This window comes from Dermochelys coriacea, chromosome 27 (assembly GCF_009764565.3).
Source record: "Dermochelys coriacea isolate rDerCor1 chromosome 27, rDerCor1.pri.v4, whole genome shotgun sequence".
Lineage (NCBI taxonomy): Eukaryota > Metazoa > Chordata > Testudines > Dermochelyidae > Dermochelys > Dermochelys coriacea.
Window position 1 is genome coordinate 2,527,599 of NC_050094.1, and position 27,757 is coordinate 2,555,355.

Consider the following 27,757-nt stretch of genomic DNA (forward strand, 5'->3'; position numbering starts at 1 on the left):
ATTTCAATTGGACATAGAATTCTTCTGCATTTCCTGCCCTAAAGTGTGGTATTCTCTGCTAAACAGCTGCCTCCATCCTCTGCAGAAATGGCTGTATTTCTGTGTGGGCATGCTTCCAGATGAAAGGAACTACACATAAGGTACTAGTCCTGTTTTGTTATTATTATTATTACTGTTTCAAATTAGTTTTCAAAATGTGATAAGTAGAAAGATGCAGTGTAGCTGTAGCCATGGGGGCCCCAGGATATTAGAAAGCTAAAATGCGGGAGATAATCTCTTTTATTGGACCAGCTTCTGTTGGTGAGAGAGACAAGCTCTGTGTAGCTGGAAAACTTGTGTCTCTCACTAACAGAAGTTGGCCCAATAAAAGATATTACCTCCCGCACCTTATCTCTCTGAGAAGTAGAGAGAAGCTATACAATAATTACTTTTTAAAATGTTTTATATATTTTGGAGTGGGGGGATCCCATTTTTTAAAAATGTTGTTTTAAATAAATTGCTTTCAGGAGACCTTGGATTAGGGTGACCCGACAGCTAATGTGAAAAATTGGGATGGGGTGGGAGGTAATAGGAGTCTATATAAGAAAAAGACCCCAAAATCCAGACTATCCGTATAAAATCGAGACAATCTGGTCACCCTATCTTGGATGCCAACATCTAACCAGAAATGAATGTACAAAGCAGAACAATAGACCCCGTTGCATTCAGTTCTGAGCGTTTATCCCCAGAAAGATCTTGACAAACTGGGTGGCGTTGGGAGAAGAGCAATTCAGAAGTGGTCGGGGAGCTGGGGGGAATGATTTAGAACAGTGGTTTCAACCTGTGCTCCGCGGCCGCGGTGGTCTGCGCACTGTGTCTGAGATTTCCAAAGGGCTCCGCATCGCCATTTAAACCTTTTTAGGGGTCTGAAAATGAAAAAAAAGGTTGAAAACCACTGATTTAGAAGATCAAAAGAGGTAAATATGTATAGCTTGGTTCAGTGATGACTCAGGGGAGGCGATTCCTGTCTCAGCATTGAGAAAGGATGTGTTGAACACCCTTCAAGGCTGGGGAACAGCTGTATTGGGGTGTGCAAGGGGTATAACAAAGAGCAATGGGATGAAATTAACAGAGAGAAACACTTCACAAAGTATAACTAGCATCAGGCAAGCAACTTGCAATGTGCAGCCGGCGTTAATGTGCAACTGGCGTCACCCAGGCGCTTACAATGTGCAGATGACACAACATACAAACCCATGCGTCAGGCACCCTGTGTGCACCCACGCTGCGCTATGCAACTGGCATCGCGTGTGCAAATGCCTTGCACGGTGCGTGCAAATGGCATTGCGCGTGCAAAGGCCTTGCACCGTGCATGCAACTGGCACCGTGCGTCCAAACGCCTTGCACGGTGCGGGCAACTGGCATCACGCGTGCAAACGCCACCGTGTAAGGGGCACCTGGCACCGCGTGTGCAAACCACTGGAGCCCGGCGACTGCTGCCCAGCCCCAGGCACGCGCGCCCCGCGCCGTGCACCGCCGCCCCTTGCAGACCGACTGGGGCCGGCCGGCCGCTGCGCATGCGCCCCGCTGCCCTCCCGGGCGGGGGCCCCAGGAGGCTCCGAGCCCAGGGTCCGGCCGGCTGAGGGGCGCGGTGCGGGTCGGGCCCCGGCCCCCTCCCCGGGCACGGGCCGCCCAGGGACCCCGCCCGGGGCGAGCGTGTGAGCGGCGGACACCGGGGCGGGGGGGCGCTGGGGTTGGGGGGTTGGTGGGGGGCACTGGGGTTGGGGGCAGTGACGCTGTGGGGGTTGGTGGGGGGCACTGGGGCTGGGGACAGTGAGGCTGTGGGGGTGGATGGGGGGCACTGGGGTTGGTGGGGGGCACTGGGGCTGGGGGGTTGGGGGCAGTGAGGCTGTGGGGTTGGTGGGGGGCACTGGGGCCGGGGGTTGGGGGCAGTGAGGCTGTGGGGGTTGGCTGCTAGGCACTGGGGTTGGGGGGTTGGTGGGGGGCACTGGGGCTTGCAGGGTTGGGGGGCAGTGAGGCTGTGGGGGTTGGCTGCGGGGCACTGGGGCTGGGGGGTTGATAGGGGCACTGGGGCTGGCAGGGGTTGATGGGGGCACTGGGGCTGGGGGGGGTTGGCTGCTGGGCACTGGGGCTGGGGGGGTTGATGGGGGGCAGTGGGGCTGGTAGGGTTGGGGGGCAGTGGGGCTGGCAGGGTTGGCTGCGGGGCACTGGGGCTGGGGGGTTGATAGGGTTGATGGGGCCACTGGGGCTGGGGGGGGTTGGCTGCTGGGCACTGGGGCTGGGGGGGTTGATGGGGGGCAGTGGGGCTGGCAGGGGTTGATGGGGGCAGTGGGGCTGGCAGGGGTTGGCTGCTGGGCACTGGGGCTGGGGGGGTTGATGGGGGGCAGTGGGGCTGGCAGGGGTTGATGGGGGCAGTGGGGCTGGCAGGGGTTGGCTGCTGGGCACTGGGGCTGGGGGGGTTGATGGGGCAGTGGGGCTGGCAGGGGTTGGCTGCTGGGCACTGGGGCTGGGGGGGTTGATGGGGGGCACTGGGGCTGGTAGGGTTGGGGGGGCAGTGGGGCTGAGGGCGGAGGGGGAGGAGAGGACATCAGGTGTGTGTCAGGGACTCAGGGTAGTTTACAAGTTGCTGCCCGTCCTGTGAGTTTTGAACTATTAAACTTCCCAGTGGCTCCCTGGTTGCGCCCGGTGCTGTGGGGATGCAGCTCAGCAGAGCCGGTGCTGGGCATAAGCAGACTAAGCAATTCCTCGCCCTCTCCGTTAATTACTAGTATGTGTTGTATTGGGGAGAGGAAATATTCCTGCTTAGGCCCCCCAGTGGGCTAGTACCGGGACTGCAGTTACAGGATGGACAGAGACCCCCAGGTGACAGGCCGGGGTAGGGCCCTCTATGGCATGTAAATACCCTGCTGATCGTATGGATGAGGTTCATGCAGGGAATTGGCCCTTGTCAGAGAGAGGACTGATAAGGGAGAGGGGAAGAGGTGGAAGGGAAAAGTGGGGACCCTCTTGTCTCTTATAAATGTCTATAGTTTGGAAAATAGCCCAAATCCAACAATGTTCAAAACCCTTTTAGAGCATTTATTATGAACCCTATAACAAAAGAGGGTTATAGATAAAGTGTAGCGCTATGAACAGAGTCTTCTGCTAGTTAATGCCAAAGAGGGGGGAGGAATGTAAGGCTATGTCTACACTGGCAACTGAATGACAAAACTTTTGTCTTTAGAGGTGTACACACCCCCCCCCAAAGACAAAAGTGTTGCCAAGGTCAAGCCCCGATGTGAAAAGCTTTTACAACGCTAACACTGCTTGTTGGGGGTGGAAGACTTTTGTCAGCAGGGGAGCCAACAAACTACACTGCGTGCCTTTTAGTGACACGGCTGGAGCGACATAAGCCTGTCGCTAAAAGCAGCATGGTGTAGACATAGCCAAAGTAGCAAATTTGGAAGAACCTTCTGAGAGCAGTAGAAAGCCAAGCTGGAGTTAGTGTATCCAGAGTAAGCATGGCAGAAGTATTGAGGGGAAGCTCTTGTGTTGATGGAGCAAGCCATCCGATTAGGAAAACAATTTTTCCTTCTGAGTGCTCCCCATTATTTTCTGGGGTTGGTATTCAATCCTTTCACCTAGGATCCTGTCCCCCTTTTGCTTTCACGCTCAAGCCCCAGTGAGACCAGGTGAAGTGAGTGCAAGTTTGTTTTGGTTTCTTTTTTGTTTTGGTTGCTTTTAGGATAATAAAAATGTTTATAATTTAGATTCTTATTTGAATTGGGGGAGTGGTTGTGCTTAAACGAAACCTATCAAGCAACCTGCAGTTGCAAAGAGATTGTGCTTTTGGGTGAGGGTTGATTTGTTGGGCTGTGGTGGTGTTGGCGGGTTGGCCATGGTTTGGTGATAGATCGGCATTATTTTTTTCAACAACTTTGTTTCTGCATCTCTGTCATGGTTGCATTTTGCTTCCCAGTAGCTATGCCTACACACATGGAGTCTGAGATATCTGTTATAATTAGAGGGGAGGGAAAAGATTAATGAAATATTATTGCCTAAACTACTTTGCTCAAAAAATCGGTTGGGAGAGGTTAGAACTAGAAAGAGACTGGAGTTTGCTTTTCTCATCACTACTGATCATTGTCATAAAGGTTTTCAGGCTCCAGTATGAGAGGAAAACCCATGGTATCCCCCTGGAGTTGTTCTGACTTGCATTGCAATTTGTCTGCACAATATAGGGGGAGGAGGAAGGGGGCTGTGCTAGGAGGTTCTCAAACAATAACTGTGTTGGAAAATGACTTTCTTGTGTTTCAGCTTCTTCTGTCAATATTTTTTTTCAAGAGCACTTTAATATTCACCCTAGCTGAAATAGACGCTCACAGATTATTATTTCTACACTTTCAACAATATAATTTTGAGTATCTTGTCTTTGTCCTTTTGGTACAACACTTGACGTCTCCTCGCATTGAGTCTAATATTTTTTCCACTAGGAACCAGTGAACCATGTGAGTAAATTTTAGCAATAATTCTGTGCTGCTTCTGTCTTTCCCCTCTCTTTCAGTTAAAAAAATCCAATTTGCTTCTCTTACTTTGTGATATTTTGGTTTCAAGTGTGCTGCAATGTCAACAACAGCCTGTCGTGATCACAGAGGTAAAAGGGAAGCTTTAACAATATGTGTCTAGTGAAATCAGTCCTGTCAAAGCTATTTTTATAGATCATGCTCTTTTGTAGCAGAGTTCAAAAGGCAGTCTTGAATTTGCTGTTTTGAATTTGTTCTTCATAATTATTATTTAAAAGTAAGTTTTAAAAGTAACCTTAGCTGATGCGTGTGGGCCAGCTACGATACTACAATAGTTTTTCTAGTTTGAAAACTTTCCAAAGTGAACCAAAGAGCCCCACTTAGCTGTTGTTGATGTAACTTGATCATTTGAATTGTCAACAACTTAGAGGTTATTTTACCAAATTAATTCTCTGGCTATTAAAAATTAACTTTTAAAATATACAAAAAATTGGAAGTTGCAGGGAGTAACGTATACTAGATTTGGGGGAAGATTTTCAAAGGCACCTAACTTGGTAAAAATCAATAGGAATTAAGTGCCTAACTTTTATTTGAAAATCTTTCCCTTAGGTTTTAAATGTGAAAAAGGCTTGCTTAGTGAGCAAACAGAAAGGATTGCATGGAAAACTTAAGCAGCTGATGCATATTAAGATTAAATGTGTATATATATTCCTGAGCCAAAAAGTGCAGGAGTCTAGAAAATGTAATTGTGAAATGTCTTTTGTTATCAGAGTTGTTTTTTACTAAGAACCAAGACTGTAAATCTTTCCAATTAGCTTTCCATAGATGTGAGCTGTTTTTATTGTGCAAAGCTATAGTTTTATAGATGAAAAAGGATTTTAGATATTCTTTTTTAAACTAAATAGAATTTTTGGCCATCATTGGAGGTGAAACTTCTGTGTTGGCATTAAGTATTTGTATCAGATTATGTGGGGACAATGGATTGGTACTCAGGACGTGTCCCCCATAAGTACCCAGCTGCAGCTTGTCTGCCGTCTGGGGAAGCAGACAATCCAAGTAGCAGTGCATATGCCAAATAAATACCAGATGATGATCATATAGACTGTAAGCCTTGAATATCTCTGAATAAGTTGTAATGCTATCTCTTCCTTTTCTAAGTAGAAAAAAATTTACTTTCATATATATGTTTTGGCATTGGAGGGAATATGTTATATACTGGTAGTGCAAGGATTGGGTAATGTTAACACAACCTTCAGCATTAGCACTTGCTTTTTTGCTTGATAGAGAATATTTGCCCCAAATCACAGGGTTACTTTCTCTTGGTTTCAAGACATACCAAGGAGTCTCTAATTTTCTTCAGAACAGCAATAAGCAGATGGACCTTTAATACTCTTTCATGCAAGGATGCACTTATACAAACACATAGAATCATAGAATATCAGGGTTGGAAGGGACCCCAGAAGGTCATCTAGTCCAACCCCCTGCTCAAAGCAGGACCAATCCCCAACTAAATCATCCCAGCCAGGGCTTTGTCAAGCCTGACCTTAAAAACCTTGAAGGAGATTCCACCACCTCCCTAGGGAACCCATTCCAGTGCTTCACCACCTTCCTAGTGAAAAAGTTTTTCCTAATATCCAACCTAAACCTCCCCCACGGCAACTTGAGACCATTGCTCCTTGTTCTGTCATCTGCTACCACTGAGAACAGTCTAGATCCATCCTCTTTGGAACCCCTTTCAGGTAGTTGAAAGCAGCTATCAAATCCCCCCTCATTCTTCTCTTCCGCAGACTAAACAACCCCAGTTCCCTCAGCCTCTCCTCATAAGTCATGTGTTCCAGTCCCCTAATCATTTTTGTTGCCTTCAGCTGGACGCTTTCCAATTTGTCCACATCCTTCTTGTAGTGGGGGACCCAAATCTGGACACAGTACTCCAGATGAGGCCTCACCAACGTCGAATAGAGGGGAATGATCATGTCCCTCAATCTGCTGGCAATGCCCCTACTTATACAGCCCAAAATGCTGTTAGCCTTCTTGGCAACAAGGGCACACTATTGACTTGTCTCCAGCTTCTCATCCACTGTAACCTCTAGGTCCTTTTCTGAAGAACTGCTGCCTAGCCACTCGGTCCCTAGTCTGTAGCAGTGCATGGGATTCTTCCGTCCTAAGTTCAGGACTTTGCACTTGTCCTTGTTGAACCTCATCAGATCTATACTGCTTCTCCCCATCCCCACCCCTACCCTCCTAAACAGCCTGCAAGCATTTGGTGCAAGTACCAATCGCAGGGTGAGAACTTGATCTCATGACCTTTTGGCCCCAAATTTTAAATTCTACCAACAGCACCAAAATGAGGTTGCAAAAATAGTTGCCTTAAATCACCTTATCTTACTACATTTATGTAAAACTGTTAAAATGGTGATAGGCTAAGACAGAGGTTCTCAAACTTTTGTCCTGGTGACCCCTTGCACATAGCATGCCTGTGAGTGCGACCCCCCCCTTATAAATTAAAAACACTTTTTATATATTTAACACCATTATAAATGCTGGAGGCAAAGTGGGCTTTGGGATGGAGGCTGACAGCTCGTGAGCTCCCACATAATAACCTTGCGACCCCCTGAGGGATCCCGACCCCCAGTTTGAGAACCCCTGGGCTAAGAAGAGAAGAGACTGTTCCCAATCTGGGTTTAGCAACAGAGGTGCAGTCTGACTTCTCTGTGTGCCTAGACAGGAAATATTGAAGTACACAGCTGCATACTCTCTGCTCTAAGGTGCGACCTCCTGAAAGACTGATGTATGTACAGTCTGTCCTGTTCTCCCCAAAATTCATTTGATATAACTTCTATAAAGCTTAGTGGAGTAATTCAAAATGCAAGCTGGAAAAAGGTTTATTTCTGTATGCAGTATAGCACATATGGGGCTGGCCAGGAGGTGTAGATTTGGGGTGATCAATTCTTTTTTGTTGTTTGTTTTTTTTCCTTCTAATGAAACTAAGCTGTACCTATGAGAGCTATATATTCTGTGGTCCAGTTTCAAGGATGCGGGTGAAGGGGGGAGATGAAGAAGGATATAAATATGATAGCAGCTGTTTTAAGACTTAGAAACATCAGTAGCAGAAAGCTTTGCTTGGGCAGATCAGAATGGTTTTAAGCCAGCTACGGCCTGAGTAGTTGTAGAGCACCCTGACAGTCTTTTGAACTGAGTGCTAAAAGCAGTGGTTCTCAATCGGGGTATGCAGGATACAGAGCAAAGGTTCAGGTACTGTTCATGAACCAAGTCAGCTGTACATTCAGACTGATCACCATTTTAGAGTCTTTGGGCTGAATTACATCAAGATTAGGAATGTGTCTTTTACAAGTATATCTACAACTGTGAAAGGAATTTTTTTCCATTTTCAATATCTCCCTTTTCTGTTTGAGTAGCTGTAATTTGACTGTAACATTTTGCTCTGAATTGAAATGTCACATGCAAGGTCTTGGTCCAACAATGAACTTCTTTTTATAGGTTTGGGAAGTTGTTTTTGATTTGTTTATAGATAAATCTGTTTTAAGAGACTATCAAAGATTCCAAACATGTTGAATACAGTTTTGATATTAGACTTACTTCTGCGAAGCCACCCGTTTCTGTCAGTCTTGTGAGTGGTCCCTTAAGATGATTTTCGCTGTGTTTCAAACCAATCCAACTTTTCAAAACTTATGAAGAGGAATTCTTTCTTAGACAAAGACTGTGTATGCCTGATAAGGATTGAATTCTTGCCTGGGTTTTGCTAAGTTGTGGTGTGTGTTTGTGTGTTCTGGATGGGGGCTAGAGAGCATGGAGATCTAGGTGAGAGTTTGTCTTTTTGACTTTCAGAAGTCTTTTGAGGTTCAGAAAAAAATTAAATGAATCATGAAATCAGCTATTGCAAATACTCTAAATTTAATCACAAAATGAAAAATAAGGGCAAAGGATCACCAAGTCTTTATGAACTATTTTAAATTAGCATGCTGCCAAGTGTGTTTTGGTAACAGAGCACAGTGACATTCTAATGAAGTTATATTTTCAGAAGTAAAACTTTTTGGAGGGAGGATTATGTGTGTAATTTAAAGTTCAGAGCTTTTCTGCAGCAAGATACAATACTTGCCATTGCACAGTAGCAAAAAAGACCAACTGCATTTTACCTGCTGAAAATGTATATTGCTTAGTTAAAGGCTAGCTATAAAACATGTTGGACTATGGGCTAGTAGATATTTTTTAAGTAGTGGTGATGTTTAAATTAACATCTCAGGATTTATGTGATAAAATGAATTAGAAGCTTCTTTTTTAAAGCTATAAATAAAAAGATACATTTGAAGTAATGAATGATGTATTTATGGTCATAGGGAAATGCAATGAAAAATTTGAGTCAGCTGAGCTGATGTTTGAGGCATTTCCCTATGGAATCATTGGACTGAAAAATGTTTTATATGCTTAAACTTGAATAGATGCTTCAAAACACAGACACACATCTATTCCAGCGCAAGTTTAACATTAGCAGCTCCATTTACACCACCAGGATTAACTTGTGAACACTTCTATTTTAAATACCTATTTTCAGTGTTTTTTAGTTCACCTCCAAGGCCCAAAGTCAGGAAGGTCTTTAAGCATGTGTCTAACTAAGTAGTCCAATTGATGTCAGCGGGATTGCTCACAAGCTTAAAGTTAGGCATGTGCTTAAGTGACTTGCTGAATTGGGATCTAAATTTCCACATAGGAAATGAGGCTAAATCCTGCATTCCTTTCTTAAAAGCAGTTTTGCCTAAATAAGGACATGGGATTGGTCTTCAACTATCACAGAAATTAGTTTCACCTTTTTAGATTCAGGTTTGTCAGACAACAGAATTATAGCAGCTTATGATACTTGTCTGGGCTCCAGTACTCAAAAGGAAATGTAAACATCATAACAGGCAATCAGCAAACGTTACATACGAAACTCTTTTATGCAAACACCACATATTTGGTGCTGCTGAACAGATGATACATTGCATGTTATTATTCACCTTTGCCCCAAGTCTCACCTGTACTCTAACCACTAATCCTTGTCCCCTATTTTAAAACTTCTCAACAGCTTCAAACAGTTGCCATTTCTCATTCAAGAAACAGCCTGTTGGCATATTGATTCCTCTTTCCTCTCCAAATGTGGAAATTTGTACTGGTAAGAGGAGCAGAACTGGTGACATTCAGCACTGGATTAGTGATAGGGTCTAACAAACTGATTGCCATATTTGGGGTTGGGAAGGAATTTCCCCCTGGGTCAGATTGGCCAAGACCCTGGAGGGTTTTCGCCTTCCTCTGCAGCATGGGTCATGAGTCGCGTTTAAACTAGTATAAATGGTAAATTGTCTGTAACTTGAAGACTTTAAACCATGATTTGAGGACTTCAGTAACTCAGCCAGAGGTTATGGGTCTATTTTAGGTATGGGTGAGGTTCGGTGGCCTGCAATATGCAGGAGATCAGACTAGATGGTCACGATGGTCCCGTCTGATCTTAAAGTCTATGAGTCTAATCACAGGTTTCAGAGTAGCAGCCGTGTTAGTCTGTATTCGCAAAAAGAAAAGGAGTACTTGTGGCACCTTAGAGACTAACAAATTTATTAGAGCATAAGCTTTCGTGCATCCGATGAAGTGAGCTGTAGCTCACGAAAGCTTATGCTCTAATAAATTTGTTAGTCTCTAAGGTGCCACAAGTACTCCTTTTCTTTTTATGAGTCTAATATAATTCAGTGGTTGATGAAGGGCTGGACTTGGGCACTTTGTTATTTGAAAGGTTCCTGGAAACTCCTGAGACTTTAGTAGTATGATACTATGTTAGGAGGATCAATTTTAGGTCACTTTTTTAGAGGATTCTTAAATTTATTACATGTCTTTTTCCTCTGTCTGTGCAGTTGGATTGATGTTACTAAAGGATCTGAGCTTTACAGGTGAAGGGATGTGGAAAATAATCATGCTTTATTTAAAAAGAGAAATTAAACTGTGAAGTACTTCTAAAATATGTGGCATCTACAGAATAAATGATAGTGCCATTTAGCATAATGGCTTTATTGGCACTCATTTGGGGAGCTCTGAATAACTCACCCATGACTTGGCCACTTGTGAATAATGTGGCTATTGCTAACTCATAGATGAAGCATCTGTGTATCTAATCACCATTTATAAAGTGCTTTACATCACACCACCCTGCATTCTCATTCCCTCTCTTACTTTCACTCATGGTATGTATTTATAGAACAGTATGCTATCCAAAGGACCGGAATGATGTATTGAATTTCTGTGTGTGTGTCCTTTTTATTTTAAGGGTTAATGGTGACTCCTGAAAACCTTACTTGTGCAAATAGTCAGCACTACTCGTGGGTAAGGATGGTAGGATCAGGCCATTTCATTAGAAGAGACACTTTTAGGAGGTCAGGGTGATGATGCCACTCCCTCCCCAGTTAAACAATTGTATTAGTTTGAAAGGATGAGTACAAAGTTAACACTGACATGGGTTTATGGGCATGGAATACATTTGTCTTCGGGCTGTGCTCTCTTGTATAAAACAACTTCCTTTTTGATTGTATTGAAGTAAAAATAATCTCCCAGTTCTCACTTCAAACATTTTTCAACTATTTTTAAAAATACGCATACACTTTTGGTTAAAAGCAGACATCCATTTAAAACCGATACCCAGGCTAATGCAAAGATACTGAGGTTAAAACACTTTTAAAAGTGGAAATACTCTTACAACTGAAAACTTCAACGGAACCCAAATAAAAATACTTTATTAAAAAAATAAATTCAAGTGTACAAAAAACCTTTGCAATTATCTCCACTTTCACTCCATCAGTCTAAAAATTATCTTCCCTAGTCCTGCTCCCAGATCAAGTCTTTTTCTGTGTTCCTGCTGCCCCCTTCACTGGACCTTTCCATCTCTTCAGCTCGACGTTTTCATGCCGCAATTCAGCTTTTTTACAGAATGGCCTGATCCTACTCCCGTTGCAGTCCATGGCAAAATTCTTACTGACCTCAGTGTCAGCAAAATTTGGCTGTTTTCACTGGCGTTCAGGGCTACGTATATATTATCTTGGACGAATCCCTGTGCTACCTTCTGAAAGAGGAGGGAAGCGAAATTCAACCGCTAAGCAAACACTAATCCAATAAGAAAAGGAGTACTTGCGGCACTTTAGAGACTAACAAATTTATTTGAGCATAAGCTTTCGTGAGCTACAGCTCACTTCATCGGATGTGAGCTGTAGCTCACAAAAGCTTATGCTCAAATAAATTTGTTAGTCTCTAAGGTGCCGCAAGTACTCCTTTTCTTTTTGCGAATACAGACTAACATGGCTGCTACTCTGAAACTAATCCAATAAGTGTGACTTGTCTACCAATAATTACCAGTGGCACAATTGTTTTTACTTTATTATTGTCTTACTTCAGCTGATTAGTTTGTGTATGCTGTGTTTATGTCTAGCACATGCTTACTGAGGTGCTGTCTTTTGTGATCTATTTTTGACTTGTTCCAGGTGCACTAGGAAATTAACCTATTGCTGATAATGGTTATCAGCTGGCAATGGTAGTCAAAACAGCTGCCCTGGTAACATAGATGAAGTGATGGGAAGAAAAGGAGTACTTGTGGCACCTTAGAGACTAACAAATTTATTAGAGCATAAGCTTTCGTGAGCTACAGCTCACTTCATCGGATGCATCCAATGAAGTGAGTTGTAGCTCACGAAAGCTTATGCTCTAATAAATTTGTTAGTCTCTAAGGTGCCACAAGTACTCCTTTTCTTTTTGCGAATACAGACTAACACGGCTGCTACTCTGAAACCTGTGATGGGAAGGAAATTGTTTTCAGCACTCCTATACAATTGAAACCTGATTCTACTAAGTCAGGCAAGGGGAAATTTCCTAGTGTAGATGGTGCCTTAGAAATGATAAACCAGCAGATAATCAGTGCTTCCTTGTTCCCACATCCTGCTGGCAGCCACTATGGATGAAGAGCTTGTCTGTCCTTTCTTTCAGAGTGAATGAAGCAGAAAATGTGGCAGGGGCTCAAATAGTCTTTGTATTAAGCAAGGTTGCTGATGTCTCAATCAGAAACCAGTTACATCAATCTGGACAGACCAATGCTGCTGCCCTTCCAAAGTGCGGGTAAATCAGTTACACCAGGTAATGTCATGGCCCTTTGTACACAGTATTACATCAAATAGTATAGATGTATGTGGAAGCATTTAGAACAAAAACTAGCTTGTCTAGAATGTTTTAACATTCTTCTCTATCTTTATAGTCTCCTCTTAAATGTTTATTGTTGTAAATGGCTAGGCAGTAGTTCTGCAGAAAAGGACCTAGGGGTTACAGTGGATGAGAAGCTGGATATGAGTCAACAGTGTGCCGTTGTTGCCAAGAAGGCCAATGGCATTTTGGGCTGTATAAGTAGGGGCATTGCCAGCAGATCGAGGGATGTGATCGTTCCCCTCTATTTGACCTTGGTGAGGCCTCATCTGGAGTACTGTGTCCAGTTTTGGGCCCCGCACTACAAGAAGGATGTGGAAAAATTGGAAAACATCCAGCAGAGGGCAACAAAAATGATTAGGGGACTGGAGCACATGACTTATGAGGAGAGGCTGCAGGAACTGGGGTTGTTTAGTCTGCGGAAGAGAAGAATGGGGGGGATTTGATAGCTGCTTTCAACTACCTGAAAGGGGGTTCCAAAGAGGATGGATCTAAACTGTTCTCAGTGGTAGCAGATGACAGAACAAGGAGTAATGGTCTCACGTTGCAGTGGGGGAGGTTTAGGTTGGATATTAGGAAACCCTATTTCACTAGGAGGGTGGTGAAGCACTGGAATGGGTTCCCTAGGAAGGTGGTGGAATCTCCCTCCTTAGAGGTTTTTAAGGCCCAGCTTGACAAAGCCCTGGCTGGGATGATTTAGTTGGGGATTGGTCCTGCTTTGAGCAGGGGGTTGGACTAGATGACCTCCTGAGGTCCCTTCCAACCCTGATATTCTATGATTCTAAAGCAAGTGGGAGATTACTGGGATCCATATTTAATAGTGTAAACCTGCCCAGTCTTGGAAATAAAGTATCTTGTCTGAGGACAAACTGGATCTCAAGCTTGGTTGTCTGACAAGAGAATGTATGTTTGCCACTATTTTTTTAAATATCCAAATTGAGTTTTTAAAGATTTCGCTGTGTCCTGGGTTGTGAGTTTGTGAAGTCCCTCTTATAAGGAAAAACTGCTGATCTGATCTGGCTAGCACTTAAAATTTTGTGCCCCTCACTGCACAGTGTGTCTGTGCTGAGGCTGAAATTGAATTATAATCTTACTAAGCAGTAATTCTGTCCCATGTTGCATTCAGGTAAAGTGTGTATACATAAGCAAAAACTTAATTTAGTGAGTGTTAAGCTTGTATCAGGATACACCCTACCCAAAATATTGAAAGCATGGAAATAAGAAATTAAAGAAGTCTCTTGGCTTCCATAACATTTTCACATTACCTACAGTGTTGTTGGTAACACACTCCAGCATTTCAGAGTAGCAGCCGTGTTAGTCTGTATTCGCAAAAAGAAAAGGAGTACTTGTGGCACCTTAGAGACTAACAAATTTATTAGAGCATAAGCTTTCGTGAGCTACAGCTCACTTCATCGGATGCATTTGGTGGAAAAAACAGAGGAGAGATTTATACACACACACAGAGAACATGAAACAATGGGTTTATCATACACACTGTAAGGAGAGTGATCACTTAAGATAAGCCATCACCAGCAGCAGGGGGGGGAAAGGAGGAAAACCTTTCATGGTGAGAAGCAAGGTAGGCTAATTCCAGCAGTTAACAAGAATATCAGAGGAACAGTGGGGGGTGGGGTGGGGGGGAGAAATACCATGGGGAAATAGTTTTACTTTGTGTAATGACTCATCCATTCCCAGTCTCTATTCAAGCCTAAGTTAATTGTATCCAGTTTGCAAATTAATTCCAATTCAGCAGTCTCTCGTTGGAGTCTGTTTTTGAAGATTTTTTGTTGAAGGATAGCCACTCTTAGGTCTGTGATCGAGTGACCAGAGAGATTGAAGTGTTCTCCAACTGGTTTTTGAATGTTATAATTCTTGACGTCTGATTTGTGTCCATTCATTCTTTTACGTAGAGACTGTCCAGTTTGACCAATGTACATGGCAGAGGCTCGTTCATCTGCGCATCTACCAATGTGATATATGCCATCATGTGCCAGCAATGCCCCTCTGCCATGTACATTGGCCAAACTGGACAGTGCATCCGATGAAGTGAGCTGTAGCTCACGAAAGCTTATGCTCTAATAAATTTGTTAGTCTCTAAGGTGCCACCAGTACTCCTTTTCTTTTTGCGAATACAGACTAACACGGCTGCTACTCTGAAACCTGTCATTACACAAAGTAAAACTATTTCCCCATGTTATTTCTCCCCCCCACCCCACCCCGCACTGTTCCTCTGATATTCTTGTTAACTGCTGGAATTAGCCTACCTTGCTTGTCACCATGAAAGGTTTTCCTCCTTCCCCCCCCCCTGCTGCTGGTGATGGCTTATCTTAAGTGATCACTCTCCTTACAGTGTGTATGATAAACCCATTGTTTCATGTTCTCTGTGTGTGTGTATATAAATCTCTCCTCTGTTTTTTCCACCAAATGCATCCGATGAAGTGAGCTGTAGCTCATGAAAGCTTATGCTCTAATAAATTTGTTAGTCTCTAAGGTGCCACAAGTACTCCTTTTCTTTTTACACTCCAGCATAAAACATTCACTTCCCTCTCCTAAAAGCAGTATGTCCCCCAGCTTGCACTCTGCTGCAAAACATTAGCAGTGACTTTGTATGCTCTTGTATCAGCAGATCGATGCATCTAACTGTCTCACATTTTGTGCAGTTGGGAACTTAATATGCATTAAGGTTTTGGAGGTTGCTGGTAGGTTTCATGGCCTTACTTAATAATAAGGGTGGTGAAATACATGGAAATATAAACAGCAGTTAATAGATGCAAGATTTGAATTCTCACAATCTAGGCTCCTAGCTTAATGTAGTTTTCTCCAGGCTATAGGATATGGTCCATGAAGGTCTTTTCCCCCTTCTATATACAACTGATTACCCTGTGGCACATTTCTTTTTGGTTATTTTAAAAAGTGAAAAATCATTAGATGAACAAATATGCCAAAGCAAAACCGATATTGTAGTAATTAGCATGTGAGGAACAATATATGGTGTAAAGCCTAGAATTTCAGATTTATTGTAAAAGGGGTCCAGAAAAGATCAGATGCTCAATCAAATTTTTAGAAAGTGGTAATTTTGAATTTTTTGTTCTTAGTCTTCACCCATTTTTCGTCAAACTACCATAAAAATTCAAATATTACTCAATGCTTGCATTCCATTATTTGGGGGCTTTTGGATCATTTTTATGAGTATTTTTAGAAAATAGAGGTTTTTAAACTCCTGTTAAATTGAAATGTGTATCCCAGCATTGACTATACTCCAGCAACCAGCTCCAGCTTACTCTATTCGTTTTTCCCAAAAAAAAGCAAGTGGTGCACCTGATTTAGTGGAGCTGAAGCTTCAGTTAGTTCTAGTATTTAATAGCATTTACAAGGAAACGGAGACAGCAGGCTGATATTTTGCAGAAGGAATGGATGATGATTTGCCTGCCCAACCTGCTGTTTTGCTAATCTCCTCTTGTTCCATTAAATTATTTGCACCAATACTGAACTTTGGAAAGAGTGCCCATAGCTGAACACCTGTTGTCCATGTAGTGCTGTATGGCACCCACCTGGTGTATGTGTTGGATACCGTGTGGTTTAGAAAACTCTGCTGATGGTTTTGTAGGACAGTGTAGTCATCTTTTACCCTTAAGCACAGATGACCCCTCCTGACACACGCTGCTGGTAAGTCACTTTGGTATACGGAAAACCTGCAGTAGATGAAGCAGTTTGTGAAGAAGGCCATTCAGCTCTGCTCACTGGTGGCAGCCCTCCTGCTCAGAGTTCAGTGCTTGCTGTAGAAGGAGTCTTGCACCCCTGTGTTGTGGCAGAAGCTTAGAAAGTTTTCCTTTCCTGCAAAGCCTAGTCCAGCAGGGATTTCAAAGTGCTGGACAGCCTGTTAAATCCAGGCTGTCTGCACAGATACAGTCAAACTTCTCCACTAAAATTTGCAGGTAAATTGCACCTTTTTAGCACCTGATTGGCTGTCTTTGTGGGAGCAGGAGCAGGCTAAGAAAGCACTCGTATGTCAAAGCAATGAGTGTGGTATAAATGCTGCAACCTGACAGAATCCTTGTGCTTCATGGCTGGGGGGATTTGGGGTCTACAACTCATGGAGATTTGTAGAAATGAAATTTGCTTCCCTCAACTGAACAATCCCACAGGCTCTGCTGAGGGAACCACTGCTTGAATTTGGTAGTTTTGTCAGTTACCTGTCCGATGTTCCCTTTGTGGGGAAGCAGCTCTGGTCTCCTGATTTTTCTCAACACACCATTCTTGCCAATCTGGCTACAGGCCTGTGTGTATATGGTTCAGAGACCGTACTGATTTCTTTGACCATCGTAATCTGGTGAGAGATGGGTCAGGTTTTATGCCAATGTGGATGTCTTTGTTTACAGTCTTTTATACAGTTGACCATGAAGTGCTGTTGACTTGCCTGCAGACTGCCAAGAATGGAAAGAGTTGCTCTTTTGTGGCTTCTTTCCCTCTCGTGAATTGTCCCCACGGGTGATATTTGGCTCAGCTGCCTTGTGGGGTAGATCTCTGCAGGCCTGTCGTCACCCATACTTAACACACAGGAGGGCTCCCTTTGGGAGATAAGGAGAGGGGTTTGGGGTTGTCGTGCACTCAGTGTGCTGCGGTCCTTTGGCTGTCTTTCATCACATCCAGACAGTGAAATCTCCTTTTCCTGGTGCCTGATTGAGACAGGGCATGGATGCAGGTTAGCTGGCTCAAGCTTACTCTCCCAGGAGATGGAGGTGAAGCTGGTAAGGAGGAGGAAGCCTTTGGTGGATTTCTCAGGTGCTCTCAGTTCTCTCTGCTGAGAGCATATACCCATCAGTTGTCAGAGAGATTTACAGTCTAGGCATTCTTTTGACCTCTTCTCCACTCCTCCTCAATTGCTAGGTAGCAGAGCTTTTTCCTATTTTTGCTTGGCTGGGAGCATTTGATTTTTTCTCTGGGGTGCAGATCTCACCATAGTTCTCTGTGCCTGTGTCACCTCTAGGCTGGACTGTGGCGACTTCATATCCTTGCATCTACCCTCAAAGACCATTCAGAAGGTTCCGCTAAAGCACAACTCTGCAAGCTGCTTTCTGAGAGGGGCAGACTTTCCTGAGTTCATTACAGTTGTGCTTTGGGCTGTGAGCTCAAACAGTTGGGCTGTGAGCTCGTGTTGCCACAATCAAAATACAAATGAATGAATGAATAAAATAAACTACTTTGGGATAGCAATTACAAGGAAACTGAGGGGAAGATCAGCTTCTATTTTCTGCCTCGAGTCAGATTTGCCAGACAGACAATAGATATACACAGAAGTTTTAGGTGCTGGTCAGTAGTTGTCTGGCAGGCAGCAATACTTGTCTTCACCATGGGTTTTCTTCTCCCAAGCTAATGGACAATTTGATTCCTCCTAGCCTGATAGCTGGATGTGAACAGGTTTCTGGAGAGCTTGTTCCTTTGCTGTTGAAATATGCTTGTTATGTGGGCCTATTTTGGGAAACTTGGATTCTCTGTGTGTGTGCATAGCACTTTGATAAGTTCCTGAGAAAGCAGGGGGGTTTTCTTCTCATGTGGGGAGCCCACAGCAGTTAGATTGGGTGGAGGAATGAAAAGAACTGATTTCCCTCCTCACACACATACATACACACACAAAATCAGAATTAATTGCATCATGATGGACAGGAGTCTTAGATATTCAATTTTTGTTAATGGGAGTTGTTGTTCTTCCTCACACATTGCACTGGAAACCACCTTTTTGGACATAATGAAGCATGTAATGCTTTCATGTGAACTGTGTTACCTGAGCTGTAGGGGAGCATTCGTAAATTAAAGGCTGCTTTTGCATCCATGTTAGTGTTACCTATAGGGCACAGCAGGCTACTTGGAGGTTCATTCCTTAGCTGTAAATTTAGGTTTGTGTTCTAATCTGGTTTATATAATGTGGATTGTTCAAAAAGGAAAGACCTGAACTTGACCTCTTTGTTTTTTTGACAGCACAAGTATTTCATGGTTGCATCTAGGCTTGGCAGAATTCGATGTTTATTTTTTTAAAAGTTTTGACAGATAATATTGATGTTTATTTTAAGCATTTTTCCCTATTTTTATCAATTTAAATTTTCACAGTTACAGCAAATTATGGAGGGTCAGACAATGAAGGGAGTCAGACAATTATTGAATGACAGTAGAGAGTAGCTGAGATTCAAAAAGTGAAAGCTTTATAACAGTTGACAATTTGTGTTTTAACTTCACATGTCAAAATATACAAAGTAAATATCCTTAAATCAAACTCTAATAAGTTCTCAATCAACATTTTTCTGTCTGTCTTTAAATTTCCATTATTATTGTTGGAAATATTTTTTATCTCTTGGTGCATGTACAGTGAAATTGATGTTTACAAACATGTATTCGTAAAAATCTATTCCTTGCAAAACCCATTTACATCCCATTTTAAAGTATTGTTTATAGGCAGGATGGGATCTAAGGTCTCATATTTTAACATACAACTTTAAACTCTGGGGAAATGATGTAGGGAATCAACAGAACCTTGTTAAAATGCCCAAAATGTGAGGGCAGAATAAGACAAGTTGTCAAATGTCTGTTCAGGAATCTTCTCCAAATAGACATTGACATTCTGGCTTTTTCTGAACCCTTTTCTGTTTTTTACATGTCACATGAGACTTGCAAGATAGACTGAATAGCCCAGATATTTGAAAAACAGGGTTTTTTAAAAAAAAAGTAGTAGAATCCTCAGTCAGAAATGTTATATAAGCACATAGAAACAAACCATTTTTATCCAATGCGGCTGGTTTTACATGCATCTATTTCAGCTGTGTAAAATCATAAACTTTAATTAACAACTCTGGGGTAGGTGGCGCCAGGGATTAGTGGAGAGTTGGGATCAAATCCCGTTTCATGTCCCAAGTGAATGAAGCTTAATAATATTACATTGTCTCATCCTAGTCATAGAATCATAGAATATCAGGGTTGGAAGGGATCTCAGGAGGTCAAAGCAATTCCCAATTAAATCATCCCAGCCAGGGCTTTGTCAAACCTGACTTTAAAAACTTCAAAGGAAGGAGATTCCACCACCTCCCTAGGTAACGCATTCAAGTGCTTCACCACCCTCCTAGTGAAATTTTTTTTCCTAATATCCAACCTAAACCTTCCTCACTGCAACTTGAGACCATTGCTCCTTGTTCTGTCATCTGGTACCACTGAGAACAGTCTCCATTTGTCAGCATTGCAAAACTCCTACACAGTTCCGCTTGTCTAATTCAGGAGGGACTTGGGAACTGAATTGCCGGTCAAGATAGATGCCTGTTGGCTGTGCTGTGTTGGGGAAGCTTGCACAGTGCCTGTATTGGGTTCAGCACAAGCCAGTGGCTTTTATTCCCTCTCTTCATGAGCAATAAGATCTTGCTAATTTTTAAATGAAAGAAAAGGAAGCTACTTCCCTTCCTCTCAAGCACTTATACATCTTGTGATCTCTGATGTTTGAATAGAAATGAGATTTGAATGAATAGTCATAATTAGTCATTTTAATTGGCCTTTGGGGCCAATTTTAAATTTCATTCTGCATTTCTTGGAAGCTCAACTGGTTAACATTTGGTAAGTTCATTGGTAACTCCCACATTCTTCTCAGCACACAGCTGCTAAATTGTTTGAAAGCAAAATGAAGTGAACATGATTTGAAGAACATGAATAAAGCTAATGTAATTGGAGAAGATGTGATAAGATGTGGGCAGTGAAGGAATCCCCTTAGTTGAGTGCCTTCCTCCTAAATGATTGCTTGTTCGCGATGCAAATGAGCACACACCCATACTTACTATTTAAGGCTGAACTTTTCAAAGTAGTGCAAAAGATTTAGGTGCTCATATCTTATTAAAATTCAATGGGAGTTGGCAACCTAACCCCCTTAGTCTCCACTGGAAAGTTCAGCCATAATACACAGGGAGATCCACCAACCCTTGTGGTCAGGTAGGCCTCTTAGTTACATATGGCTTAGAATCAGGGGACTGGAGGCTGGATCTGGTGAGGTCCACATGAGGGCCGTACCTGTGTCTGCCCAGGTTCATGGGAGCTCTGTGCTCCATATACAAGGAAGGGTATGACTGTTGGCTGGACTCCGTACATAGGGGCGTGTGTGGAGCAGCTCTGCTTCTACTCCATAGCCTGGGAACTGGGTAGATTCCATTCCCCCTACCCAGTTGCTGCAGAACCCCTTAGTTCCAAGCCCATTTAGTCAAGCTTGGGCAGGGCAGTGGATTTGGCCCATAGGGTGTTGACTCCTGACCTATTTCTCCAAGATCCTACTTCTTCAGCAAACTGTTCTCTGTGTGTGTATATCAATCTCCCCTCTGTTTTTTCCACCAAATGCATCCGATGAAGTGAGCTGTAGCGCACGAAAGCTTATGCTCTAATAAATGTGTTAGTCTCTAAGGTGCCACAAGTACTCCTTTTCTTTTTGCGAATACAGACTAACATTGCTGCTACTCTGAAATCTGTGAATAGTGGAGCTAATGTTATATATCTCTGCCAACAGCCAATGAGTGTTACAATAATTCATCCCAACTCTGAGTTAGTGTTTATGCCAAATCCATTTTTCAGTTCCTCCTTAGAGAGCCATCCAAAAGCAGATAGGTTGGGACCAACTTACAGCCAAAGAAAAAGATCATGCTGGATGTATTGTCTCCTCTGCCTGCTCTTAGCAGCCTTTGCTGCTCCAAGTGGTGTTATGAACTTATGATAAATATAAGGAATGAAGGTCTCTCTCAAATGCCTTCCGTGGCATGACGTAAATTAGTGGAAATTGCTGATAATTTGCTTTTTTCAGATGGGTGTCACTGTCCATAAGCCTTTGTTTCAAAGAGTAGAGAGTTATTAAGTTAAATGTTCCCAGAACAGCAAATATGGGAAGTATTAAGTGTACAGTGTGTATATAAAGGTTACTGTTATAGCCGAGTCCTGCAGTATACATGTTGTAAAGGCAGAGACATGTATTCTGTAACTGCAGCCAGTTTCATAAGGCTATTAAAGGATACCATCAACTTAAAAGTCACACTTATATTTGTAATTTTTTTTACCTCCTGTTATTTGTCACACCTATGATCGCTAACTGACAGATCCTAGAGAGAGAGAGAAATTTTCATTGTGTTTGCATTTAAAAGTACTGTGTACAATTATACTGTTTCCCATGTTGTTTATGTTTTGGCACACAGCTAGATGAGAGAATTTTTTTTTTTTAATGGTGCTGTAAAATCACAAAAAATTGCAAGTGCGTGGGGGAGGGTTCACAGGTAGGAAAAGCAGCTGAAGGGACTTAAACTTGCTAGATTTCACGATAAATGTCTTTTAAAAGTAATGATCCAGTTTCCTCTGTTATAAGCTGGTCTGTTTTAAAAGTTGGCTTCTCTGTTTTCAGCTCTTGGGAACTTGGAATGAACATTGATGCAGTCTGGAAATTAAAGGCCAAATTCTGCTTGTACTCCACATTTGCACTGGTGTAGCTTCACTGAATTCATTTCAAATGTATATTGTGGCTACTTAAGTAAATTTAGGGCCAAATTTTGCTCTGAGTTATGATGTCATCAATTAAAAAAAAAGTAAGTACATTTTGTGGCTCACTGGCGAACTACCAAGATATTAACTAGCATCATACATGGTCCATCTGTACAGTCAGAATTCTCAAGTAACTAGATTTGTATGGTTTAAAGCCAGAAGAGACAATTAGATCATCTAGTCTGACCTCCTGTATGTCCCGAGCCATTACATTTCACTATTACCCTATGTTGAGCCCAATAACTTGTTTTTGACTAAAGCATATCTTCCAGAGAGGCCTCTAGTCTTGATTTGGAGACATTAAGAGATGGAGAATTCAGCCTTATTTCTAATTTGAATTTGTGTGGCTTCAGCTTTCAGCCACTGGTTCTTGTTATGCTTTTCTCTGCTAGATTAAAGAGCCCTTTGGTACCCTGTATTTTCTCCCCATTTTCTGCATATTCATTGTAATAAGGTCACCTCTCAATCTTCTTTTTGAAAGTCTAAATAGATTGATCTCTTTAAGTCTCTCGATTGTAATTAGAACCCAATTTTCTCCAATCCTTAAACCATTTATAAGGTTTTTTTCTGCACTCTCTCCAACTTTTCACCAATGCCATATGCAGAGGTAAAATCTCCTCCGTAACTCTCCTCATTGGTCCTCTGTGTATACATCCCAGGATGACTTTAGCTGTGTTTGCCACAGCATTGGACTGGGAGCTCATGTTGAGTTGCTTTCCCACTATGACTCCTAAAGCCTTTACAGAGTTCCTGCTTTCCAGGATATAGTCCCCCATTCTGTAGGTGTGGTCTGCATTTCTTGCTCCTATATGTACAGCTTTGCATTTGGCTATATTAAAGCTAGAACTGGATGGAAATATTTCGAGAAATAGTAAATTTGCCCCAAAAAATGCATTTTTCAGGGCATCAAAACTATTCACAGATTCAGATCAGATTTGAAAATAAAAAAAGGAAAAAACGTTTTGAAAAAGTTGAAATGGTTCATTTTGACCATTTCAAAACTAAATGTTTTGACTTTTCATTTTGAAATGTTTGTTTTTGACCATTTTGAAATGAAATGGGGTTTCATTTTGAAATATAGCTGATTAAACAAGGGTGAAAATACACCTGAAACAAAACAAAATATAGTTTTGGGTCAAATGAAGCATTCTGTTTGACCCGAAACAGAATTTTTCCCTCTTTTATTTGTCTGTTTCAGAAAAATGGAAAAAAAAAATCTGTTTTGGTCAAAGCTGATTTGAGGGGTTGGAGGAGAGGTTAGGCTTGGCCCCTGAACCAAAAAACCAATTATTCATTCAGCTCTAATTAAAATGTATTTTGTTTGAATGGATCCACTGACCATGCGATCCATGCCCTGTCCTCATCCTTATTCACTGTTCTGCCAATCTTTGTGTCATCTGCACATTTTAATTTGATGAAAATGTTGAAAAGCATAGTAATGGTTCCAGTGGAACCCAATTAGAAGCACTCCATTTGATGAAGATTCTCCATTGGTGACCACATTTTGAGATCTGTTACTTAGCCAGTTCTTAATCCATCTAATGTGCACTCTCTTGGCATTGTATAGTGCTAATTTTTTAACTATAATGCCAGGCAGTATAAAGTCAAATGCCTTACAAATGTCTTAAGTATATTGCATCTGCACAGTTACCATTATCAACCAAATTTGTAATCTCAACAAAGAATGAAATTAGGTTTGTCTGACCTGATCTTTTTTCCATAAAACCATGTTGACTGGCATTAATTATATTAATATTCTGCAATTATTTATGAATTGCATCCTGTATCAATTTTTTCCCATTATTTTGCCCAGGATTTTTGTCAGACTAGCTGGCCAGTAGTTACCTGGGTCATCAGCTTGTCCTGTTTGAATATTGGCACAACTTTATCATTCTTTCAGTCTCCTGGAATTTCCCCAGTATTTCAAGATTTATTAAAAATTAACACCAGCAGGGCAGAGATTTCCTCAGCCAACACTTGTAGGACTTTTGGGTGCAGGTTATGTGGGTTTTCTGATTTAAATGTGTTTATCCTCAATAGATATAGTTTAACATCCTTGGTTACCTAAAAAATAGCTCTGTGTAGCTTGATGAAAGTTTGTTTCTTTCACCAACAGAAGTTGGTCCAGTAAAACATATTACCTCACCCAGCTTATCTCTGGAAATACTTTGTCATCCTTGTGATGTGAGTCTGTTATCCTGCTGCTTTCCAAATACACAACAGAAATATTTATTGAAAACTTTGACCTTTTCTGCATCATTTCTCCATGCATCTGAAGAAGTGGGTTTTTTACGCACAAAAGCTTATGCCCAAATACATCTGTTAGTCTTTAAGGTTCCGCCAGACTCCTCAATGTTTTTGTGGATACAGACTAACATGGCTACCCCTCTGATACTACTTCATCATTGTTAACGGTTTTATCATCTCTATCTAGTAATGGGCCTGTACCATTGTTAGGATTTCTTTTGTTCCTAAAATACTTTAAAAATTCAGTAATTTTTACTGATTGCTATTGATTTCCCTTTTTCCAATGTGTTACATTTTCTTTTTTTCCCCCGAACTAGCCCTGCCTATTAATCTCATGGTGAGTCCTTTCAGAGTAGGCACTTCTTAAGTATGTTTTGTGTAATGAATGGAAAATGTTACACTTGCATTAGCCTCACTAGGAGCCTAATTCAAAATCCACTGAAGTTAATAGAAAGACTCTCACTGACTTTATTAGGCTTGGGAATAAGGCCTTGTAATAAAATCCTCCTTGAAGAAAAGGTGCAGTTATGTTTCTGCTATAATTTCTTGTCTGTAAGGATGTTGTTACTAGCGTTATTCAGCTTTCTCTTTACTGTATTTTTCACAATTCAAGGACAAAATGGATGAATTTTGTTAAATCTTTTTTTAAAAATGCAAGTGTACAAGAGAGTTGATGAAATGTTTTAGTGAGAGTACACAGTGAGTTCTGGATACTCAATTCCCATTACATTTCATGATAATTGGGCTTTTGTATCCCATTGGTTGCTTTGAGAATCTCAGCCTAAATGTCTAAACAGTCACTTTTATTCAAATTTGAGGTACAGCAGCATCAGCATGTTTATCCCACCTTTTTGTAATAACTTTGGAAACAGTTGTTTGCGGATTGGGACTTAAGAATTTTTTTTTTCTTCTTTATTTGTAGTGGCATTCTTGAAAACCTACAAAGGAAACTTAGATTCTTCAGGCAAATTTTGGCTGGTAGAGATTCTGGATAACAGGTGAGACAGCAAAAGAGTTTAGATGTAGCATTTTTGTGTGGATGATTAAATTTCCTTGCTCTCTTGACTAAATGTTGGCAGTATTGGGGCTGAGCGCTTTAAATTCTTAACATGTGTCTCTTTTTTAAAGATAAAACGATTTGACCACCATGAGTTGGAGTTTCTTGACCCGTCTGTTAGAGGAAATCCACAATCATTCAACATTTGTTGGCAAAATCTGGCTGACGGTTTTGATTGTCTTTCGGATTGTCCTTACTGCTGTGGGAGGGGAATCCATCTATTATGATGAACAAAGCAAGTTTGTGTGCAACACGGAACAACCAGGATGCGAAAATGTTTGCTATGATGCTTTTGCTCCTCTTTCACATGTGAGATTTTGGGTGTTTCAGATCATTCTTGTAGCCACTCCATCTGTGATGTATCTAGGTTATGCCATTCATAAAATTGCCAGAATGGTGGAACATAACGAACCTGACAAAAGAACCAGGAGCAAAACCTTTTCAATGCGCTGGAAACAACACCGTGGTTTGGAGGAGACAGAGGATGACCACGAAGAAGATCCAATGATGTACCCAGAAATAGAGCTAGAAAGTGAGCGGGAGAACAAGCAGCAGCCAGCCCTCACTAAAGCTAAACATGATGGCAGGCGGCGAATTCGAGAGGACGGGCTCATGAAAATCTATGTGCTGCAGCTGCTGTCTAGGACTATGTTCGAAGTTGGCTTTCTTGTTGGTCAATATTTTTTGTATGGGTTTGAAGTCAGCCCCACATTTATATGTAGCAGAAAACCATGCCCACACAAGATAGATTGTTTCATTTCGAGGCCTACTGAAAAGACCATTTTCCTTTTAATAATGTATGGCGTAAGCTGCCTGTGTTTACTTTTGAATGTCTGGGAGATGCTCCATTTGGGATTTGGTACAATCCGAGACACATTAAACAATAAAAGAAAAGAGCTGGAAGACACTGATACCTATAACTACCCTTTTACTTGGAATACTCCATCTGCTCCTCCAGGCTATAACATTGCAATCAAGCCAGATCAAATCCAATATACTGAATTGTCCAATGCCAAAATGGCCTACAAGCAAAACAAAGCTAATATAGCTCAGGAACAGCAGTATGGGAGCAATGAAGAAAACATTCCAGCTGACCTAGAAAATCTGCAGAGGGAGATTAAAGTGGCTCAGGAACGTCTGGACCTTGCAATCCAGGCATATAACAACCAAACAAATCCCAGCAATTCCAGAGAGAAGAAATCCAGAGCAGGCTCAAACAAAAGTAGTGCTAGTAGCAAATCTGGAGATGGAAAGACCTCTGTCTGGATTTAATGTTGGCTGAACTTATGCTTTTTTTTCTTAGTTAATGATAACCAGCAATTCACTGAATAATTACTTTCATTAAGTGAACATTTGACTCTTTTTATCTTCAGGGATACTATTGGCTGTCAATCCAAGCTCTCAAAAAGTGTTTATGCACATGTCCTAGAGTTACAGAATTTTATTCTTGTGTCTTCCAGGTCAGGAGAAGAACAGGTATATTTAAATCATTCTTGTTGAACGGTTTACACTGTATGTACAGTATTATGGTGCATTTATTATGCACAATTTTTGTATTTGTATGTTGGACCTCTGCAGTTATACTTTTTATATTAAAAGAAAACAATACAGATAACTCTTAGCATTTTGCTTGTTCTATTACTGTGGCCAACGGACTTATTTTTCTCTTTTTTTGTGTTAAATGTGAAGCTGTCTCTGCTGCATTTCAGAAGTGCCTTGTACATGTGCACAGGACAGAGGGTACTTCAGTTACCTAGGAGCTTATTTAGTGTTGACTGGTTAGCAACAGAGCAGTCAAGGGTTTGGAGAATATTTGTTAATGGTGCCACTGGTTTCATCTTTATACAGTTATGTGCAGCTCACAAAATGGAAGTGTCATACTAATCAGAATGTGCCAGAATGTTGCACCATGTGGTTTAAATTATTTAGACAAACATATACAAATTGGAAATCATCAGTTCAAAGCAAGAATGCCATACATAATTGGGGAGGGCAGGGTTTTGTAAGCTTTGCCCAACAGGGAAAAGAGAAACTTAGAGCTACTATAAAATGTTCTAAAAAAAAATATGGGTAGAAATGACTGTGTAGTCAATAATTCCATGACATTTATGTGAAATCCATGGTAAGGTATTTGTTTCATAACGTCTTATAATAATACAAAAAACAATGAGCACATTAAATTGTTACAGTA

At 41.7% G+C, this 27,757-nt stretch overlaps 1 protein-coding gene across 9 annotated transcripts; it reads left to right on the plus strand.

Annotated features, from left to right (window-relative positions):
• Positions 1 to 27,757, plus strand: GJC1 (gap junction protein gamma 1). Of its 9 annotated transcripts, none has more exons than XM_043503390.1 (5): positions 1,576 to 1,697; positions 4,473 to 4,487; positions 22,126 to 22,310; positions 25,432 to 25,507; positions 25,638 to 27,757. In XM_043503390.1, exon 5 carries the CDS (start codon positions 25,657 to 25,659, stop codon positions 26,836 to 26,838), a length of 1,182 nt encoding a protein of 393 aa, XP_043359325.1. In that variant the 5' UTR covers positions 1,576 to 1,697; positions 4,473 to 4,487; positions 22,126 to 22,310; positions 25,432 to 25,507; positions 25,638 to 25,656; the 3' UTR covers positions 26,839 to 27,757. The 9 variants fall into 9 exon arrangements, with proteins under 9 accessions (XP_038241426.1, XP_043359325.1, XP_038241425.1 ...); XM_038385497.2 differs by having other exon boundaries at positions 22,126 to 22,306; XM_043503392.1 differs by lacking the exon at positions 4,473 to 4,487 and having other exon boundaries at positions 1,591 to 1,697.

What these genes read in the sequence shown, in the direction of transcription:
- GJC1 (XM_038385498.2), top strand. Translation starts at nt 25,657, where the DNA reads ATGAGTTGGAGTTTCTTGACCCGTCTGTTAGAGGAAATCCACAATCAT.